This window comes from Mya arenaria, chromosome 15 (genome assembly GCF_026914265.1).
Source record: "Mya arenaria isolate MELC-2E11 chromosome 15, ASM2691426v1".
NCBI lineage: Eukaryota > Metazoa > Mollusca > Bivalvia > Myida > Myidae > Mya > Mya arenaria.
The window spans coordinates 16,517,852-16,541,845 of NC_069136.1; the positions used below are offsets into that span (position 1 = coordinate 16,517,852).

The window sequence follows — 23,994 nt, forward strand, 5'->3', positions numbered from 1 at the left end:
CCCCTTCAAAGACAAAAAAAAGTTGTAAAAGTGGTAAATCTGTGAGAGTGCAGCTTTAAAACCAGATAAGCCTTAATTGATATTTCAAATAGCATTACAATCCAAAATTATGGAATCAAAAAATCAATCGTTCATTAAAATGTCCCAAATGTTCCTTCTGACCATTTTTATTTAGCAGGCCTTATTTATATTCCATCTGGTTCCAGTTGAACTCTAGCTTCTGTATGTTCCCCGTATTATTGCATTTATTGGCAAATGAGTCACTCATATTTACAATACAGATGTTGTTTGACCTTTATTGAAATGATATTGTTTACGCCCCCCTCCCAAAATCCCCACCCCGCCCCATTTCTAAACATAAGGTAACGGATTCTTTGTCCGCCAAAGCATATCCATTTTTTTATGAATGAGAAGTCACGTCATTCAAGCGAAAAAATCAAAGAAAAATTGGCCTTAAGTAAATTAGGTACTTTACAATTTCGGTTGACCATGACGAATGTAGAAAATTCCGATGCGAGTGTTTGTTTCAGCTAAATGTTTTGTTTTTTTTCTTAAAGATGCAAAACATGATTTGTTGCGTGTTTTAAAACGATGTTTCATTAGTTCTGTTTGACCAACTAATATCTCTAGTGCTATGAATGGTATCTTGCTTAACGTTGAGCTTTGTCTCAACTTAATGATCGTATGCAATGTTCTAGTGTTTTAATAGGTAAAATTAGCCGGACTTCAAGATTAAGGTGTGAAAGAAATATTAAGGTTCATTTAACATAAAAGGCCAGAACTTGATGTGGCTAAATTGAGTTTTTCTGAAATGTAAACTTCTGCTTGATTAGTATTTCTACTGCTATATCCAAAGGTACCCACATTGTCCTTGATCAACTGCCCATTCATTTTTATATACGCATGATTCTGTTAATTGTAAAAAACACACATTTATATGGACTGCATGCAAAATATGTTTTATCAACAAAATGTTCAAAAACAGTGTGTAGAAAGTTTTCAATGTTCGTAACTTTTAAATTACATAACTTGATCATGTTGATGCTTATGTTTTAAATTCTCGAACAAAAATATTATATCTATGTACGATTATATGAAACTTGCTCTAGTGCTTAACGTTTTAACGCATTTGTTCATATCTAAGACCGTGTAAGCGAGTTTAAAGACACGGACTTCGACGCCGGAAAATTTCTAACGGTTCAACACTTTATTTCATATTTTGAGACCTTATGGAATTCGTAGACACCGATCTATATGACCGCTTGTGACTGCAATATTATGCATACGAGAAAAACATATATTAAATGACGAATATGAAACAAACATACACATCATAAATACTATAAATACTGTGAATGGCAATTGCTAAATATAGAGCAATCGTGATAAAACAATGAAGTGATGACAATCATTATACATAAACTGTCTCTGCACGTCCGCTTTTCCGTGACGGGGCTTCTGCTTCACCCCCTTGAGGAGCTTCCGGTTTGGTATTGTAGCTGATGTTGCTTCTCAATTTCTGCTTGCTTTTGGTTTGAAGGCACAGATGCTGCTGCATCTCCTAATTTAGCGTCCGGTCTGATATCACGATTTCTGCTTGTCAATATGGAGGTTTCGGTCTGTTAACATGTTTTCTGCTTGCTCGCTGTAATTAGCTCCCGTCTTGTTATCTATCACTAATGCGGCTGCATCTCAATCTAAAGCTTCCGGTCTGATATCATGTCTGCTTCAACCCTGTACGGAACTTCCGGCTTGGAATCGCGGATGATGATGCATCTTACTATAGAGCTTCCAGTCTGAAATCATGATTTCTGCTTGAGCCATGTACGGAACTTCCGGCTTGGTATCAAGGGTGCTGTTGCATTTCAATATGGAACTTCCGGTCTGATATCATAGTTTCTGCATCAACCCTGTACGGAATTTCCGGATTGGAGTCGCGGGTGCTGTTACATCTCAATATGGAACTTCCGGTCTGATATCATAATTTTTGCTTTAACCCTGTACGGAACTTCCGGCTTGGAATCGTGGATGATGATGCATCTTACTATGGAGCTTCCAGTCTGAACTTGATTCATGTACAAAACTTCCGGCTTGATATCATGGATGATGCTGCATCCCAATACGGAGCTTCCGGTCTGATGGTATGTGCTTTGCTTGATCCCTTTTCAGAACTTCCGGCTTGGTATCACGGATTCGATTGTATCTTAATACGGAGCTTCCGGTCAGGAAGTGCGGTATTTGTTTGATAATTATAGGAAGCTTCGGCTCTGGTATCACGGTTAATAATGCAACTCAAAAGGAAGATCAGATCTTGCTTAAAAATTGCAGATACTTTCCGGTCTGGTTGGTTAACGCGAGTTTCAGTAACTCATTTTTTTATTACAAATGTTGTGACCGCTGTGGTCAATTATCGCTACTTCCGGTCTGGTGTCACGAGTTCTGATGAGTCGCAACGCGCAACGTCCAGTTTTGTTTCGGGTATTCTGATGATTTACAGCGGGTTACGCACGGACTTGTGTCGCGGATTTTCTTGAATCACTGCACGCAACGTCCGGTCTGGTGTTGCTGGTGCCGACGGCTCCCTATATATAATCGCCTAAAATAGAATCAATAGTTTTGGTTTAGGACAATTAATTTATAATTACTTGAAAATAGTTCGAATGATGTATTGCAATGGTGAAAATACATTTCACACTTTCTTACAAGAGTAAACAGTCTAAGGCCAATTTATTAATAATTGGTTAACGGATTTTTTAAAAAAAATGTTGGACGGGTGGTACCAAAAAAAAGGAATTCAGACTTGTTAGTTACTAATTTTTTTACAATGCATGTATTTTTCATAGCGTTTGTGGGGAAACCCAAAACAAAAAGATCAAAATATCATTAATTTATAGCAGCAATTACATTGCTTTCATTTATTACCTAAACAAAATAATCTGTTAACCAATGTATTTAAAAAAGGCCTTAGTAATCAACACATTGCATTGTAGTTACATTCATATTTATCGACGTTAACTTTTGCCTACTCCCAACGGTCGGTGTGTAAGGTTTAGGGGTAAAGGTGTTCGCCTCCCACCCAAGGTGTTATAAGTCCCATCGTTTAAACGTTTTTACTAGGTCGACAGTTCTTGGCGACCAATATTTTGACACAGTTTCATTAATAGTGAGTGAACAAAAATCTGTACAATGTCAACAAGAATTAAGTGATCAAGTTATTTGACTCAAAATAAGTAACGTTCTTCTATTTTTCCTGCAGTTGGTCAACATACATTTTCAAGAGATATTTATGCACCTTGAAGCATGTGTGTTTTGAAAATGATAATATGATTGCTAAATCTTATTAGTATATCTTAAAAAGTGTTCAGTTATGACAATCGATAATGATTTGTACACGATAATGTCGACAATGCCGGATCTCTCCTAAGTATTGTACTAAAATGATGAAGTATCATAATACCTTATTACTCCTAAAATGGCCTATATATAATTTACAAAGAATTTGGGCATTGTATTGGTTCAAACATATGACCTTGAGTAATTGAACACTTGACCTTTGCCAAACGTTCGTTTCATTTTTTTTACGTTTCAAGGTTTAAGGATCATACCTCCATATTCCGAAAAATAGCCTTAATACAATTTAAAGTTTGGATATTAGTATCAGTATATGATCAGACAAATAACCTTGATGATGTAACTGGGGGTTATTGAACATCTGACCTCGTGACCTACATTGGTTTACCCTGACATAGCACAAAGTCAACCTTGACCTTTATATGTATGATAGAAAAATACAATATAACCATCACTTGTGTCATCTGGATTGTAAAAAAAGAGTTGTTTAGTGTTAAGTAACGAAACCGTGTTTCTTAACGAAACGTAACCAAATTTCAATTATTGATTTATATTTTAACAGGCTTCATTATAACTTGATTGTTTTTTTTGTGTGTTTTTTTTTTGTTCAACTCGCGACATCATTGATATTTGCAAAGTAACTTGGATTTTCTAGTGACCCGTCTAGACTGGACATGTCACACTAACATGATCAAGAATGGTATTCTGTCTACGTATCGTAGATATTTGGTATAACATGTTCCCCCAGGCACGATTGCAACGTTGTTCATTTCGGGTTTGATCTACTTCTTAACTTGAATATGCATACAAAAGACGAGCATGTTTACAAATAATACCCCAGAGTAGTGGGCTTTCCTTTAGGGATGTGTACCGGTTTACAAATAATACGTCAGAGTTGTGGGCCTTCCTTTAGGGATGTGTACTGGTTTACAAATATTAAGTCAGAGTTGTGGGCCTCCTTTAGGGATGTGTACTGGTTTACAAATATTAAGTCAGAGTTGTGGGCCTCCTTTAGGGATGTGTACTGGTTTACAAATATTAAGTCAGAGTTGTTGGCCTTCCTTTAGGGATGTGGACTTATTTACAAATATTAAACTGGAGTTGTGGGCCTTCCTTTAGGGATGTGTACTGGTTTACAAATATTAAGTCAGAGTTGTGGACCTTCCTTTAGGGATGTGTACTGGTTTACAAATATTAAGCCAGAGTTATGGACCTTCCTTTAGGGATGTGTACTGGTTTACAAATATTAAGCCAGAGTTATGGACCTTTCTTTAGGGATGTGTACTGGTTTACAAATATTAAGCTAGAGTTATGGACCTTTCTTTAGGGATGTATACTGGTTTACAAATATCAAGTCAGAGTTGTGGACCTTCCTTCAGGGATGTGTACTGGTTTACAAATATTAAACCAGAGTTATGGACCTTCCTTTAGGGATGTGTACTGGTTTACAAATATTAAGCCAGAGTTATGGACCTTCCTTTAGGGAGTGTACTGGTTTACAAATATTAAGCATGAGTAATGGGCCTTCCTTTTAGGGATGCGTACTTGTTTACAAATGTTCAAGCTAGAGTTGTGGGCCTTCCTTTAGGGATGTGTACTTGTTTACAAATATTAAGACGGAGTTGCGGCCCTTCCCTTATGATGAGTACATGTTAACAAATATCAAGTCAGAATTGCGGGCCTACCTTTAGGGATGAGTACATGTTAACAAATATTAAGTCAGAATTGCGGGCCTACCTTTAGGGATGAGTACATGTTAACAAATATTAAGTCAAAATTGCGGGCCTACCTTTAGGGATGAGTACATGTTTACAAATATTGAGCAAGAGTTATAAGCCTTCCTTTAGGGATGTGTACATGTTTACAGATATTAAGCTAGAGTTATTTTATTGGCGTTCCTTTTTTGTGTGCCCACCCCCCACCTCCCCCACTCCCAACAATGCTGACAGCTGCAAGACTATGACACTTCACTGTTTATTTCTTAAGAAACTGACAAGGGTAGAGGAACATTATATAAACTACTATTATATTGACTGACAGTCTTTTCAAATTGCCTTTCTAATCTAACGTCAAATGTCTCCATTTCTCTAGAAATCTTTTTAGAAAAGAACATTAAGTGTTTAGAGTACAATAAAACCCCGTTGGCTCGAACTCACATGAACTGGCGAAAATACCTCGAGCCTCGAAAATTCGAGCGAACATTCAGTTCGAGCTAACGAGGGGATCGAGCCAAGCGAATTCGAGCCAACGGGGTTTGACTGTACTTTCTTTAAGAATGAAACGTGAGAGAAAAACTTTTAATCGGCTTGACTCATAATCGAACTTCACTCAAAATGTTATAACGCACGCATAATGTGGCATCGTTAGGGTGATATTAATAAAATATTCGATCTATTTCTAAAACCCCATTTGTCATAAATGACCATATAATGAGTCTTGTACCACTGAATTCACCTCAGAGTAATATTTTCAATGGTTTAATTAGTTTGGTTTTGAAAGTTAAGCAAATTGTTCAAATTGCAATTCCAAAATACAAATTATGAATACTGATTGAACCTGTTCAGACTTTAAATATGATTTTCTCGAAACATGAAAAAAGGACATGAAATAAGGCGACGAAATGTTTACAATAGACTATAACCGACGGACAACGACCGGGAGGATCAAGGAACCTAACCAACAACACGTTATGTTCAATTGCGCTTCATGATACGCCCACGCATTACAGCCATCTCATTTTTCTGCAGATCTTCATCAAATATCCGTTCAAATACATTCAGATGTCAATCGACTGTTGACTTAACTTTTGAAACTGTATTCATCTATGGTCAACTTAATGTTCAAAGCACTTACGTGATGCTGATCAAATCTCTGTGAATTCCGCTGATAGGTTTGTCATAACTCGCGGTCTGAAAGTAGTATATTTCCGGCTTCTCCGTCATGAACAAATAGTCCGCCCCTCTAGAATATGCTAGATAAACCCGCAAACACATCTGTACCCAGATATAGGCATCTGAAATAGAAGAATACAAAACATCGAGTACACATTAATCTTGTATATTTTTTGGATAATTAATACTCTTTACTCAATGTTTTTTGGTAGATCAGTTTAAACATTCCTTGTTTCAAGTACAACCGCCTTGGGTTCGATTCCTGGCTAAGCAATAGTGATAAAATAGGGCAGAAATGACGAAGGGCAAGTTAGAAACCGTAATTATCGTTCACTTTTCACATTCTGAAGAAAATCATAGCATACATTAACATGTTCAATCTCCTTGTCTAAATGAATAAACATTGCTATTGTTGGTTCTTCTTGGTAAAATGTTTCCGCTTCTATCACTTACTGCAACGGTGCCTCAACACAGATTCTGCATTTTATGATGGTATTAGTTATGATATAGTGGTGATTTTGTTGAACGCTTTTAAAATGACAAGGCGGTGGGCGACAAAAACAGTTATAAACTAATGCAGTATTAGCCAAAGTTTGAATAACTGATTCATCGTTTAAGCCTTGTAAAAAGAGCACATTGTCGCTCCTAAATAATCCCTCATTGAAACTTCCTTTAAATAAATGCGAAAACGAGATCCCTACAATACGACACTAAAACAATGGCGATCTACGGAAATGCAGTTGCCAACTAATGCTGTATTAACCAAAGTTGGATTAACTGCCTTTTCGATTGATCTTCATATATCCTACAACGACAACATAGTGATCTAGATCTGATAAGCGCTTGCGGAGGCAGCTCCGCTCATGAAAGTCTCTCTAAGCCGCCTAGGTCCCTGTCGCTACCTGCACATAGAGTTCTGAGGATATCTGTCACAGATTTCTAAAAGGCGTCGAGCGCGTGTCCACCAAGGTTGAGCAAAAAGTCATTCCACTTACAAGATAACCCGAACAAGCGCTATCAAACCTAGACAACCGTACCATCGCTATAGTTATAGCATTTTGCATTTTCACTCATTTATGTTATTTTTTTTTCATTTACTTATTTCATTTAAGTATAAACTTCATCGATACATCATATATCCTCGCATTAGCGTGTGTTTGAGTGAAGCTAAATCGAAAGAACCAACACATGCTTTATGAAATGTCCGCAAAAAAATTTGACAACTTTGACAACCGTGTTAAGTAATAAGCACATTATTCGATAAAGCGAAGCACTAACACACATAGAACATGCAGAAAAACTATACAGCATTGACATAGTTCATAAATTTAAATAAAAATAATTATTTTAAATTATGTAACTTAGCTTGTTTCCTCCATTTCTGCGTCAGCCAAATGTTTTGTTCAAACTACTGATACTTCAAGTATTTTAAAGATGTGTGAAATATAAATTAATACAAGGTAAAGACTGACTAATCCGTTACTGATTGTTTACCCTCAAGTTATACTACACTCCTAAAGCCAAAACCCCTACACTATGTTATGATAAAGTATGAAGAAAAATATGGATTCGCACATCGGTAAAAATCGCTCGTCATTGTTGGTTGTGGTGATAATTGCTTAACAGTGTGCTACATGCTTCCATAAGAGATAGGCCTTTTGTTAGTTTCATACCCGCGGCAATTGGCAACTTTCAATCAAAACCGTTTCTCTCATTGCCACGAATGTCAAACAATGGCTCCAGCTTTTTAAAGAGCTGTATACCAAAAAGACCAAAGCCACTTCCAAACTAGAGACTATTTTATAATGATGGCCACTCTTTGCCTCTAGCTCGGAAGTGTCATTGTTTTTGTTTATGTATGAACAGATCCAGCTAGGGCCACACTAAATGGAATGTCGATCATTCTTTGAAATTTAATAAAAATCATTTTCTGAGTCTAGAAAAACGGTACATACATCAACAAATAGGTAATCAATATGTTTAGATATTAACCCTAAAAATAATGACCTCTTTGGAATAAAACATACGATAGTTTGCTCCAAATAATCAACTTCCTAATATTCTCAACTGGCCATAACTTTGTGTTTGCTTTAGCAATCATAACCCAAGCACCATCACGATATTTATCAGTCTTACTCCCTTCAATAATATAGCCATGTTAGAATCGTGAAAAACAATATCACATACACGAATGATTAATAACTAGGTAAAAAAACTGCAAATGCTACCAACAATGCACAAATGATACGCTGTATTTTAATGTTTTTTTGCCGTATACAATCCGTCGAATATGATATTTAAAAATATCTATATTTTTTTTTTGATTCTTTTTAATATTTGGTTTAGACAACATGCGTTTTGCGGGCTCTAGGATTTTTACTACTAATTAAGAATATTTAGGAGATAAACCGAACATTTCATGAAACCATTTTATGGCATAAAAGGCAGCAGTCACAGGACTCGGTGTTCTAGCGGTTTGAATTAAAAATGCTAAATAAATAGCAACTACAAGACTCTTAGCGGGTAAAGCGTCCCTACTCCCTAACCCATCACACAACGCCCATTTATGAAAACGCGTAATAGCACCATGATATATAGTGTCCGTGGTGAATGCGCCTGACTTGCAAAGCAGGTCCGGGAGCAGGGTCACTTTCTCCGCCAAAATGTCAGGCAGTTCGTTAATTTCTTGTTCATGAACCTAAAAAAATAAATGTCTAAACAAAATCACAATAACAATTATCTTACTCGCATAACATAACTTGTTACAAATAATAAACTTAATATATTTGTCTTCGTGTTATAACACACTCATAAATGATGCTTCTCTGTGTTAATGCAAATTTTAAGTTGTTAATATCATAAATAATCCAGCACGTGCTTCTTTCAATGTTTTCAATAATCGTTGATAGGCAAATCTGCTATATAGCAATACTGAAATGTCACTCTTGCGATACCGCAGTGACAAGTGTAAATATTCAGGCGATACCGGCTCTTGAGAGCATTAGTGCAAATATCAAGAACGCCTCTCAAGGGAAATTATCTACTGTCCAAGACAGATTTACAGATAAAACACAGTTATTTTGCTTTACTAAAAACAATTGTTAACGCCAGCACTCTAAATTTAAATCAGCAATTCCTAACATCCCCTTTTCCATTTTTACATTTTTTACATAATACTGCTTCTCTGTGCGTAAATCAAACCACTCGATAATTTCATCAAAAATCACACCATTTTAACACAAAAATCCCCAAAACAATGACGATTTCCAACACGGACACACTAATATAGTTTTTGGTCCATCATGATCCATTTTCTCAACCACTCTATGAATTACTGAAATTGGCGGCGCAAACAATCCTTACTGACCGCTCCAGTTTTCCGCAAGTACTTCTATACCTGATCAATTCGGATTCCAAAATCTAGAGTAAAATTTCGGTTAATTTTAGTTATAAAATGATGCAAACCAATCAACATGTTATTGACCGTATCTATCAAATATCAGTTGCAAAATGTTACTGAATATTCTCTAGTCATCAAAATCTGATAACCTTGACAAATTATCTAACTTTTTATTTTCAGACTTAGGTATACATTCCATTTCTAGTGAAATCGAGTTTGCCATGAAAATCTGGAAAATACTGAACGCAACATCCTGTAATTCCCTGTTCATGGAACCGTTAACAGCAATTGATCGAAAACATTGATTATCAGTATACCATTTAACCTTTTGGTGCCTTACAATATGTACCAACGACAACAACACTCAGTACACTGCAACTAACTCCCGCCATGTAGACGACTTTACACTTTCTTCATTTGACTAAACTCCTTGCGAAACTCAATTTACAGTACTAACCTAATACCCACCATATCAGGAAATAAGAAAATTGACAGTTTTCGTAACTTAATTAATTGTAATTAATTCCCATAAGAATATACTGCTAATACGTTATTTAGAAATTATTCTGATAAAGTATTTGATTCGGACACGTTTTTATAACGGAACATGATTAAATCATAAGTGCTGAAGTTTAAATTATATGTATATAGATAACAACATACAAAGCAGATACTCACATAATGACTTATTTTCATAATCTGTGATCATAGCTATGGATGGACTTCTGCACGTTTGTAGAAATATAACTGTTGTTTGCCGTAAGCTGGTAAATGTAACCGTGAGTCATCATTAGCTGTTCTTGTTTAACCCTTTGTAAACCTTTTAATCGATTATTTTTATCAAACACTTCTGGCTACATCACAAACTAATTGAAAATTTACAGCGCTTATCATTCATCTATTCTGTGTTGTATTTGTTATGTTATGTTAATAAATAGTGCGTTTTCTTCGTTGTATTTATTGCGCAATTTGGATATTGTGAATACTTATTTGAATGTCACCATGTCAAAAGTCCTAGAAACACTTTCGTTTTCGACCAGTGACTAGGTTTGCCCCTACATGGCAAGATATGTTAATAGACTTGCACATTTAATGTATAAACATATGCAAACAATATTTTTTTTATAAATAATTTAGCTGTTATAATTCTAAGCATGCAAGCGTCATATTATCTTATTCCATCACGTAACTTCTTTTAGATGCTCTTGTTATCAATTCAAGTCTGACTTATTCTGTAATAATACAATTGTATACAGTTACTGCAATGTTAGATCAGTTTCTATTACAAGTATCATTAATTTCTTCAGAGTATTGTTAAAAAAGTTATTGCGTGCCTTCTCCTTTTTATGTATGTGTATGTACCATTGTAAATATTTGTAAATATTGTTTGTCCTCATGGACCGTATGGCTTATTGGATGTAAAATAAATATTATTCCATAATATGTCATGCTGTGATTTCTATAAGTATACTCTAAAGCTTGTTTGAAGAGAATTAATCTGCCTCACTTTGCGAATGAAACAACTTTATGTCGCTTTTATTAGAATATTTAAATCGGGTTCCGCCACGTGGTTATTTAAATTTGTTTATTTTGAACGTGCAAAAAAAACTGAAAAAAAATCTGTTTGAAACTCCTGACTTTTTCCATGTCCTGTACAAATAATACCGGTGCCACTGTAGATGTGAAACAGAGATAGCAGCAGGCATGCAACTGGGGGTTCCCCCAAAGTTCAATTCCGTGTTCAGAAAGAGGCGCATTTCCGGAAGGAGTTTCGCCTCGTCTCCCTACCCTACTGGGGAATCCCAGTCTTCCACACCAGAGAGGCAAACCACTGTCCGGTGCCTCTTTTCCGCAATAAGGAAATCTATTACGTCACCATTTTCGAGGCCGGGGAGGTAAACTTAACAGCCTGGAAGACCGCACTGACCAATCAACATGCCGATAACCATTTCAGACCCAAACCTTATGAACCTCTAACATTCTCCTTTTTGACACCCAGGAGTGCTTTTAATAAATGTATAATGCAACATTTATAAAATTTAAGTTAAAGGCTTTATCGACAATACATTTTCATCTTAACCAATATCACTAGCAACTGAATAAACTACCTTAGTACAGGCGCTTGATTGCTCTAACCTTTTGGTATTTATTAATTATGACTTTAAAACAACAACTGCTATCTCATCGCTCAAAAAGATAATTGAATCCCAATAGCGTACATTTAAAATGTCAGCACTCAAATACCTAGTCATAATTTGTGAAATATTCCCATCGATATCAACTGTCCTACTATACAAGCAACTTTTCTTACAGGGACACGTGCCTTTTTATCAGCTGAAACAATCAACTCTTTGATAGTTGAGTATGCTTTACTCAGTCTACGAACTGATATGGTACCTTGCAATGTATCAAGATCGCAGCCCAGAAATACTAAATTTTAACATGGGTCCATATTCATTTTGTCACGTTTGGAATGAAGCACGATTTTAATAAATTCATATGCACTCGAACAAGCAAGACCATCACCTAGAAACAATGTAACCAGCAGACCTTCTCCGTGCCAATTCTTAATCAAAGGTCGGCATAACTTGCTAAATAAATAACAAGCGGAAAGTAATCCGAATGGCAAAGTAAACAGGATTACCGCCCTTGTCATACCGTGATAACCCTAAATACTTCGTACGAGGCTCGTAAATCTGCACAAAAAAATATGCGCTTGTAAGATCGAACTTGATCATAAAATATCCTTTCTGAATTAAAGCCAATGCAGTTTTGATGTCTTCTTATCTAACATACTGCTTCCATAAATGTTTATTAACCTCACTTTAATCTAATATCAAGCGATTTTAATAGAATCTGAAGTGAGAAGGTCAAAGGATTGACTACATATAAAGGTTTACTAAAAACGAACAAATTAGCCTAGTCTCGCCAGTCTGACTGTCCAAAGCTGAATGACCAATTCACTGACCAATACTACATTTCCTTGTGCTGACATACAGCGCCACCTAGCGTTCGTTACATTTAACTAAGGAAATTATTTTTCTTCTAATTCGTAAACTCAAACTAAGAAAATTATTTTTCTATAAAGACGTAAAATATGGTATATTAACTTCTGTCTGAATATCTCTAGAGATTAAAAACATAATGTGGATGACTTAAGTATATTAAAAGTTTTCCGAATCATGAAATTAACCCTGGCTATGAACACTTTATTAGTTGAAGGCTTTTGTTTATTGGCATTTCATTTCAAATGATGACATAGTCCTGAATGCAATTATCAGACTTAAAAAACGAACAAGTACTCAAATAAACCACTTTATTGAATTGGAATAAATGAACAACAAACTTGAAAAAAATCAATAAAAGATATTATTAATAATTGAAATGTCAACTCAATAGTTATAGACGACGTCTTTAAACATTCAAACCAATGTCTATTGTTTTAAAGTTCACCATCAAAGCAAACACAGTTGATATCTAACACGACGCCAAAGTAATTGTTATGAAGTCCTTTATCAACCCGTTCGAGTTGGAACACTTGCTCTGGTAATACAATGACGTAATTCCCCATCCCTTCAGCGATGACAGGTCTGCGCATGTACACGAGATTGGAGAGTGGTCTGTGCTGAACCGTTCAAGAAGAGCTAGGGATGTCAGGGAAGCCGGAAGTGTGGTTATCTGGAGATCGGTTAGCTGAAGTTCCACCAGGTTGCGATTGTTAGCGAAGGCTTGTGCGGCAATGGTTGTAATTGGATTACCGTTCAGGTACAGTTTGGTCAGTTTTGTTAAGCCTGCTAGGTCATTCGCTCCAATGCTTGTTATTTGGTTCCAAGTAAGATCCAGTTCATCCAAAGATACGAGATTATTAATGCCAGAAGGAACTTTGTTTAATTCATTGCTTTGTAAGTTAAATGTCTTCAGTTGTGTGTTTGTCGGAAGTTTTGACGGCAAAATGTCCACAAAGTATTCATAGTTAGCGGATAAATATTCCAGATCAGGGAATACCAAGAAAACGTCAGGGAAATCCGTTAAAGAGTTACTTGATAGAACAACGCTTTTCACCGAATTTAGCGGGGTTGAGCATGTTGGAAGAAATCCAGAAGATGACCTTGTGTTTACATTGTTTGAACTGAACTGAATTGATTTCAATTGACGAAGGCTGCACATTGCTGTCGGCATGTTATTGATGCCATAAATGTTTAAACTGGTAAGAGTGTTTTCCTGTGTATCAAATGCTGAGCTGGATATATTGTTCTTGTCAAAATCTCCATTAAGTGTAAGGACTTTCAACTTCCTAAGAAGACCCATTTCACTAGGGTAACCAGGTGGAATTAGATGATTTATGTCTATCATGAAGTCCACTAAAGAGGATCCGAGACGTGTCATGGTTAGAGAATCGAGTTTATAAAGAGGATTTCCTGTTAAATCCAACACGCCCAAGTGTGGAATGTGTTGGAACGCGATTGGAAGCGTTCGTAGATTGTTATTTGACAGGCCGAGATACACCAGGATGTTTTCAATTCCAGCAAAGGCATTGTCATCAATGTAATGGATGCTGTTCGCCCCCAAGTATATTGTAATTGCTGAAGCATTGGTAAATTGCAGATTTTGGAATGCATTAGAAGGTAGCTGAAGAAAGTTGTTATTCCATGCATCGATTTCAATGTGAAAATATGAGCGTGTTGTCCTTTTAAAGGCCGGAAACTGTGACAGCTTGAATCCTTGACAGTATATCTTGTCGAAGAAGCAATTACAGGGCGGATTTATTGGACAGTTTGAGTCTGTGTCCATGAGGAAGCCGCTACAGTTGTTTGCTAACAGCAAAAGGAGTATGATGACCTTGGAAAAGAACATAGTATTACTAACATTATAATTATAGATGTAAAATTCGTTATGAAAACATGGCAATGAAATACGCTTACATGTGAAATTGAACTACCCATATTCATTCTGTATGTATGTATACATGCCTTTAATACATTATCTAACTATATACAGTTAATTTATAACAATAGAACTTCTAAAAATAGAGTTTCTACTGGGCATAGTATTCAAAGTATATGCGTACAGTTACAAATGGTTAATGTTTTTATGTTTTATATATGTACTACTTTATTTTAATGTATAGTTAAGACTCCCCTCAAACTTACATGCATGTGCCATTGATAAGCCATTTTTACAGCCTCTGAAACATGCCGACATTATTGATTAGTACCTTTTGCTGATTACAAACCTGCTGTACATGTTGAAGGTAGTCAATATCGACAATGGTAGTATAGATACATAACCAAAGAAGCGCTAACATCCAAAAAGTTGGCGGGACCATCTAATCGACATGTGTACAACAAAATATGTACGATTAGAATCTCGAGTTACGACAAGTGGTGTATATATGAAGAAGTCAAAATAAATACACTAAAAAAAATCAGCTTAGCTCACCAGCAATGCTTTGCTAGTAAGACATTCATAATGAAATAAAAATTTGAACTGTTGAGCCTTAAGTCTAATCTCATACTTGAGTCTGAGTTGAGGTTTGTGCACGTAAATTGGTTTAACCCGCCCCCCCAGTATATTTACATTTTACTGACCGTTGCAAGGCGGTACCTAACAATCCTTGATAAAAATGCCAGTTTTATATAGTATACTGTGACGTTTGTGGAGTATTGTGCTGTTGTTCTATCCTTCTTGTTGTGAATTTGTTTTGTTTTTTGTGTTCTATGTCTTTGGCTTTTACCCTGTGCAATTAAACTGTGTTTGTGTTTAAACTTTGGCTACTGAGCTTGTTTCTGTAGTTTTTCATATAAATATTGTAAACATGGGAATACATTCACAAATGGCTTGAGTCTGTGTTCATCAATATTGCTAGTCATAATATCATTGTATAATTGCTGTTCGAAAGGGTAAAATGGGAAAACATTGTTGCAAATGTTTAAAAAGACATATGATACAATTATTTATCCACCTTTGGTCAAAACTAATTGCATTAAAATTACGTTGGAACATGTTAAAATTCCCTTTACTGAGACTCAAGACGTTAGTCAAGGACTCAAAAATTTGCATCTACAATTATGTCGGAAAAAAACATTATTATACATCTCATACAACGTATTGCTTCGAAATCGAATACACCTTATCATATCTTAGCATTGAAATTATTACTTTCGAAACATATCGCTTTACTAAATATCGTTTTTTTAAAAAGAGATCGTAAGATACGTTAGTTGATAAGAAAGCCCTAGTAAATGTAATCTAGTACATTGACATATTTATTATAGACGTACAGTCACGACTTATCTAATATTAGAAGCATAAACACAATATCGCCGTAAAATAAGATGCATGTTTAACGTTAAACAGCAAATGAAAGAACCAGAAGTATGGGGCGACGCAAACAATAGTTAACGAGCAAGTGCATATACACTATTGAATATGTATACACGCAGAATATGAATAATAAACAATTATCATTGGTCCCCAAATAACTGCATAAACCTGTAAGCATTTATAGGTTGTTGACAGACCTGCCTTTTTTAAATCCGATATAGAACGCTATTTTAAGTATGTGCTGACTTTTACTTGAAAAGAACAATATGGTAAACACAACTTACTTGCAATCCAGACTGCAAGCCAGACAGTGCTGTAGCAAAGACAAAATTTGAGATAACGATACGCCAAATAAGGCCTACGCAGGTCACATTTAATCACGCTCTAATAACACGAAGTCTAATCTCGACTTACATCTCAACACATTTTACCACATAACACCAACGTAATTAAAAATCGTGAAATTTTAATGCTTTTGAAAAGCGCAGCGCATCTATTGAAAGAAATTGTTTGCAATAAACATAGGTCAAGATTTCAAAGTAAACAATATTCAACAGCAAAAAACGTAATTGAAAACAACAATCGTTTTTAACAATTACTTACGTAATTGTTTTGCTCTTCAATAAGTTTCTTTGATTATTTGGCAAACGCTTTTTATCATCACATTTTATTTAGGAAAAAACGATTTAAAATAGAGTATACTCATACAAGAGATTGAAAATCTAAATGCTTGTAAAATGAGTTCATATTGAGGATGAGAAATAACTTGACTATTTTGTAATACTTGGGCATGTTCCTTATTTGAATTGCACGCGATCTTCTTGTGCTTCTTCTTATTTTCAAACCTGTATATTTTAGTTCTTGAATCAGTTTAATTTCAATATTAAATTTTAACGCCAGTCTATCGGCTCTTGAAGACTTTTTATATACCTTTTGGTGGAATGATACTTGTGTCGTTAACGATGTGATACATTGGTAATTAAGATTAAACGCTTTATAGTCAATGATATCAATGATATTTATGGAGGTTTTTGACAATTTTCATTTTTTCTTGCACTTGTACCATCTGGTGTCTAGTCCCTTTAAGACAACAATAATGGCCTTTAATATAACAATAATGGCCTTTAATACAACAATAATGGCCTTTAATATAACAATAATGGCATTTAATACAACAATAATGGCCTTTAATATAACAATAATGGCCTTTAGTATAACAATAATGGCCTTTAAAATAACGATAATGGCCTTTAGTATAACAATAATGGCCTTTAATACAACGATAATGGCCTTTAATACAACAATAATGGCCTTTAATATAACGATAATGGCCTTTAATATAACAATAATGGCCTTTAATGTAACGATAATGGCCTTTAATATAACAATAATGGCCTTTAATATAATGATAATACAACAATAATGGCCTTTAATATAACAATAATGGCCTTTAATATAACAATAATGGCCTTTAATACAACAATAATGGCCTTTAATACAACAATAATGGCCTTTAATACAACAATAATGGCATTTAATATAACGATAATGGCCTTTAATATAACAATAATGGCCTTTAATACAACAATAATGGCATTTAATATAAATGAGATCAAATTCAATTGTTCGAACGAAAAAAAAACTAAATGGATTTCGATTAATATCTACATCTCTTTGAAATTGTCTGTTATATATATAGTTGCTATGATGATAATCTAAGGGCAAATAATTGGCTGACAGCATCACCTGTATGTAATGAAAGGTTGTCTCCCTTGACACGTTACATACGAAAGGAATGCTACATTCATGGTGAATAGATAATGTAGTTTAAATCATTAGTACAAATCTTGTTGTCACATGTGATTTGGTCTTCCTAATAGTATGTTCTTTACTACTCACAAATCAGCGGGTCCAACATAATTTATTTTTCGAAAATTTAAGTGAGGGATAAGTAAGTGAAAGTTTTTTTTGTGTTTTGGAGGATATTTGGACCTGGTTAGTAAGTTTATATCACTTTTATCGCAATACAAATTCGCCTAACCGGAGGCCATACGTGTAAGCTTCTCTCGGATTTTTTTTACCTATGTTTCTAGAGGCCTTAACAAAAAAGTTATTGAAAAAATAAACTAAACGATTGCTGGTTTGCAAAGTGAAAATATAAAATTGCGTGATTTGAAACTGTGTTTTAGTCAAAGTGTACTATTCATGTACCTATATAAGCTATTTTTTTATTGATTTTTTGCATCTTTTATTTTCTTTTCGCCGGTTTGTACACTTAAAATGGGCGCTATACGGCCATTTTTTGTATGTGAAAATACCTTATAAATCTGACGTGGATGTTGTGTGCCGTTTTTGTTCGAAGCAGAATCAGAATAAACGTGCGTAAATAAAGTGTTAAGTGTTTTAAAGACACGAGCGGTAAGACATGTTAATATTTATAACAAAAGGCAATGTGTTACCCAATAAGAACGCACTTCGTATTTGTGCTCATTAAATTATTAATCTCGTTTTATCCAGTTCTATTAGGAACTCTTGATGTAGCTCGAACGTCTCGCAATTCGGCAAATAATACGCAAACATTATCAATATCATTCTGATATCATTTTACCTCGATACTCACGAGGTTCTCAGCCGGCTAAGTAAGCACAGCTTGTAAAACGCTGGTCTATCAATTCTAATGCACAGGGTTCGAATCCATGGCCAGCCAGCTACAGTTTTGTATTAGTTTCTTGTAAAGCGAAACTGAGTAATGTACTAGTTGAGACGCACAGCATGCCATCTATAGTCTGACAAAACTTGTAAATGACTTTAATTCTTGGATTGGTCGCTAAAATTATTGTCACAATTAAGTAAGTGTGTTTACCAGGTGATAAATTACGTCATACACGCTACGTTAAGGGCAACATTTTTCTTAAAATAAAGACTTAAATCAAAGTAAACTTTTCTTTTACTTCAACATTTTAAATAAATCAAAGGGCAGTCTATGCCGCTTAGAGAGCCCCGCCTTCGTTTTATTACCGAAATTTGATAAGGTGATTAGTTTCATCAAACACTTCGACAAACCTGTCTCCCAAATTATGTTTTTACAGTTCTCCGTCAGACGGCCGTATTGTGAAAAGGTTTGTCGAAGTGTTTAAAGAAAATAAACTCTCAATCAAACTCTGGGAAATGACCGAAGGTGGGCTCCGTACGCGGTGTAGACTGCGCTATGTTTTGTTTAAAATGGTGAAGAAATAGTGAAGTTATCTTTGTTTAAAGTCTTCTACACAGATTTACCGTTTTGACAACCTTTTTTGTTGTCTTGGAACGAGCCAATTTATGCGAAGATGTATGGAAACTAGTATCATAAGACTGCTGACAAAAAATCAGATCGCCGATTTTTATATTTAAGTTCAAAAATTGATGTCTTATGCATTTTCCTTTAACCGTTAGTAACGCATTTAGCCATAAAACATTAATTTTCGAACTGAAAAATGAAAATCTGCGATCTGATCTTTTGTCAGCAGTCTTATATCACTTGTTTGCAGATATATACGCAGATATTGGTTCATTCCATGGCAAAACATAAAAAAGTCAATCTATGAGAGTGTAGCTTTAAATAAAATACTTATGATCTCGGTCGTGATTATACTTATTTAGAAATCAAACTTGTAGGAGGGAACATCGGATTGTAAAGTTTCAAGTTTGTCAGATCAAAACCCATGTTCTTGACAAAATAAGCATGGGAACATATCAATATAATATGACGCATTTAGGCACTGGAAACATTTATGGAGCGTTGTATGTAGCGTTATGTTATTAACAAAACATATTGAAGCAGATATTCGTTTTTAGATATCATTTATATGTGTGTTTGTTTTTATGTTTGTTGACAGTGAGTCGTTGGAGTTTTTGATCTGATAAATACAAGCATTGTTTAAAGTCCGGGTTCTTTTTTAACACTGCAAAATTTGTTTTAAAAATCCATTTACCAATTAATCAACCACAAAATAGCCTAATGCTGACATAATAATTGTATATTTATTGTTTGCCATCGGAAAATTTTACTCGTGGATCTATGACCCAGATAGTTCCACTCTGTTTAAGCAATTCTATTTCACAGTTGAATAACACTCTTACAGAACACTTTTATATTGCGGTCAATGCTTAGATTAAAGTTTGTCTTTTGCAGTCGGAAAATAGCTCATGTCCATTATGTTTCTTCTTATTGTGCAGGTAATTTTCATTATAATGATTCATTATTACCCTTACGCACGTTTTTGATATAATTTGAATTTTGTGATACAGACGAAAAACCGCCGTCATGTTTTGCAATACTCTTTGAAAATTGACTTAAAAGAGATTCGAGCTAAGAAAGTTAGTATGCAGAATATTGTACCATACCGATCGGCCATCGGATACTTATGGGACAAGTAAATAGGGACTATATAATTGTTCTTATTATAATCGCATTTATCAAATTGATCTTTTTCATTATTTAAGCGAGTTCATCAAAGGACGCTTGCTTGAATTCATCTCTCCGACAGTCTTTCAACGCTTTGATTTTTTACGAAAGAAAAACGCTTGACCGCTAGAGCTACATTTTTATAAGCGCACAGCCAGTAGGGTGTCTCTCAATCATCCTGCGGTAAAGTCAAAACAATTAGCAGAGAGCAACAATATTCCAACTTTTCTAGACTCAAATGGGAGCTCAAATTTTCAGAAATAAAAACTTGTATATCAAAGAGAAAAATATATATGACAAATAGTTTATACGTATCCTCAGTAACTCTACTGTTAACTGTGATACACCTCTGCAGATATTGCACGTTTCAAAGAACCGTTATCGGCTAACCACTGTCGTGTTGTCGCCTCCCTCGTCCCCCCACCCTCCCCCACGCCTGAAAACGTACTGTCCATGATGCCTCAGGCGATAAACATGTTTTTGATAACACAACGACATATGTTTAAATCAGATTTATTGTTAGAAATTTGCCAATAAAATCCTGCACAATATCATTTTTTTTAATTTTAAAATATGTGTTCTAAGTAAAAACATAATGCACTGTAATGAATGTTCTATTTATTTCTCAAGCGAGTGCGTTGTCCTTTATCCTGCTCATAACTGTGTTTTTCAAAATTTTCTTCAATGATTCAATTGCTTACAATACTGTATCGTCGGATACCCCCGATACATATTGTGGGCAATTTCGCTAGGACAATCTCGTTATCATGAATAATTAATGAGGCAGATACATTGGTTCCGCAACGTACCAGATGCTTTACGGTTGAAAACCCATTCTCCGCCTTATCAGTACAATACTATTCTGTAGTAATCAAGACCACACGGCTACGGAGGCTACCGACGCTGTACAGATATTGAACAATAATTGAGTGTAACGTGCGAATTCATTGGAAGAAGAGTTGTCTTCCCTGCCTCATGCATATTCATTAAAACGAGATTTTGTCAGTCAATTTCCCCCCGGTATGTATGAAGTGTAACCATGGTTGCCGACGATGACAATACTGTCATAATCGTTTTTGTTAAAATAATGATTTACCATACAAATAAAACTGTTCCTAAAGTAACATTGACCTATATGCATCAATTGAATGAGAGGTTTTAAGCCGAGGTGAATAAATGTCTTATTTTCTGTAGAAGTAAAACTTTCCCCTGGATCGTCCATAGCCGCGTCCGCCAAACCGACCTCGTTTCGACATCAATGAGTCATCCATACCATCTACTGTAAACAAGGAAAACATCAAGGTCAGTGCAGTAACGTCTCCGTTTTATTTAAACATCAAGGAGTTATCCTAAAATAAGCATTATGAGCATTTCGGGTATATGAGGGAACAAAATAGATAAACAAACATCTCTATTAACAAATTATTTACGAAGTATGAACGGATAGCGCCACCACAAAGCAAAACAGAAGTATTTCCGAACTCTTTTTTATTATATATCCTAAATGATGGAATAAAATATAAAATGATTAACATTTCAAAACATTGCAGGTAACGTAGGGCAGATATTTCACCGATTCAGAGTTGAACATCACACATTAAGTACGGCCAAGCCGCTTGAACAATTATATCAAGCCTATATTTAAGGCACGCAATATAGTATGTATGCCAAAACATTTGTTTTTAATTGTAATGCATGTTCATGTTAAACTCATTTGTTTATATTGAAAACAACTTAATACATATGACTTAGGTACAGATAAAAACATTATAAACCTTTATGTTGTGTTTTGATAATAGCTACGTGGCCTAATAGTCCCCAGTGAAAAACGTGAGAAAAAGTTATAATTTATTTTTTTATCTGTAACTTAATCATGTGCATATGCATACGTCCTGTTGCCTGGCAGCGCAGGTGCCTCGGTCGATTTTTGTTTCTCCGGACAAAAACACATGTCATATATTATTAATGTGCATGTCTTGAGTTGAAACTAAACTTAGACGGATTTGGTACAGTCGAACGCCGTTGCCTCGAACTCGCTTGGCTCAAATTCTTCGTTTACTCGAACGGGATGCAAAGGTCCGAGATATATCTATCTACTGAAGATAAGCATTCCCGCTTGGCTCGAATTTTCCGAGGCTCGAGGTATTTTCGCCGGTCCCTTGGTTCGAGCCAACGGGGTTCGACTGTATGTCTAAATGTATAATAAATGATAAGGTGGGATCAGAATACTTACAATTGCAGATCAGACTACTTATATCACGTGTCCGGGACATGATGTCAGACCAAAAGTTGGTAGAAGTAGTTTCCTCGAGAGCTTGTCTAGGACATTTGCACTGAACCTAAAAAGACATATTCGATGTAAGGTAAAATTTATTTTAATTAAGCCACACGTTATGTAAGCTCTAATAAATTTTCTGTGTAAAGGGTCATCATCTTAACTTAATGAACATTGCATGTGCCAAATAATAGTTAGATGATATGAAGTAAATTCTTAATGAATAAGAATGGGCGGAATGAGGGTAGCGAAATAGCCCTTCTTTATTATTAAGAAATTATTTCAGGTCATCTAACTGACTAATAATACAACCTCGTTGGCTTATACATTGAAAACACATATCTGACGCATAGAGTGTTAATCGGATGAGTGGCAGTTGGCGGACTTTCTTAAAACCCGCGAAAGGTGAAATTCTTACTGATTGTGTCTAGTTCTTAAAGATTGTATTTCTGCAGTTTCAGTGGCTTTAAAGGTAGTATTCCAAACATAGTTACAACGCGGTCACCTTTGTGAATGTCTGTCCGGCCATGGTTTCCGCCACCTCGGCTACTTCTCCGCTAGCACACTCCGGAATCTCCACTGCAGGCTGACACAACCCGTACCTGTGGATGTTGGAACGTTTGTGAAACATCTTGGACGGACTTAGAAATTACTTAGTAAATAACTTAAATACGTGAAAAAATATTCAAAATACAAGGCAATTGGGTAAATAGTTTCATTGAAAGTAAAATAGAATAGATGCTCAGCCATTTTGCCATCTTCTCACTTTCGCAGTCCGGAATAACATACACAGACTGTTTCTGCATTCTCAGGATATTCGGTTTTTATATTTGGATTTAATTTCATTCAGAAAAGATCATTATATTATAAAGATTTATCATACACTATTATAGAGACTGAATGTTGGCCCTGGGCTCGACCTTGATTGCTCAATTATATAATCGTTATTGGAATACTAAAATGAAATTAAATAATACAAAGAATTGAAAATAAAAAAAACAGGCCTTGGTAATGGTAGAGCATTGGCAAATGAGTCGATGCGTCCTGACTTCTGAACTTATTCAATAATAAAGGTCCCTCCCATGATAGATGAACATTTATTAGTATGCCCTAAGCCTGAAAAAGATAATTGAAAAAGAAAGCAATTCCGTTATTTTATTTCCGTTTTAAACATTTGCCTGCGCTCTAAATTCAATATATTGAGATTGCTTTTGTAAACTTTGGACCTTTTCCCATGGCCTCTGGAAACAACAGACGTGACACTCTAGTTACATGAACGTTCTTATGTAACTGCTTGTAGTTATTAAAG

The 23,994-nt window shown here is 35.3% G+C and overlaps 2 protein-coding genes across 2 annotated transcripts in view; both read right to left on the reverse strand.

Annotated features, from left to right (window-relative positions):
* Positions 1-12,989: 12,989 nt before the first annotated feature.
* LOC128220568 (probable serine/threonine-protein kinase DDB_G0278509) lies at positions 12,990-14,475 on the reverse strand. Its single transcript, XM_052929011.1, has one exon. The coding sequence runs from the start codon at positions 14,431-14,433 to the stop codon at positions 13,120-13,122; it is 1,314 nt and encodes a 437-aa protein (XP_052784971.1). The 5' UTR covers positions 14,434-14,475; the 3' UTR covers positions 12,990-13,119.
* Positions 14,476-21,000: 6,525 nt separating this feature from the next.
* The window catches only part of LOC128220731 (uncharacterized), a 46,577-nt gene continuing 43,583 nt past the window's right edge, over positions 21,001-23,994 (reverse strand). The window contains exons 4-6 of the mRNA XM_052929234.1: positions 23,191-23,287; positions 22,644-22,749; positions 21,001-21,689 (exon numbers count right to left, since the gene is read on the reverse strand). Coding sequence (XP_052785194.1) covers positions 21,592-21,689; positions 22,644-22,749; positions 23,191-23,287 — 301 coding nt within the window. The 3' untranslated portion in view covers positions 21,001-21,591. The remainder of the gene's footprint in view (positions 21,690-22,643; positions 22,750-23,190; positions 23,288-23,994) is intronic.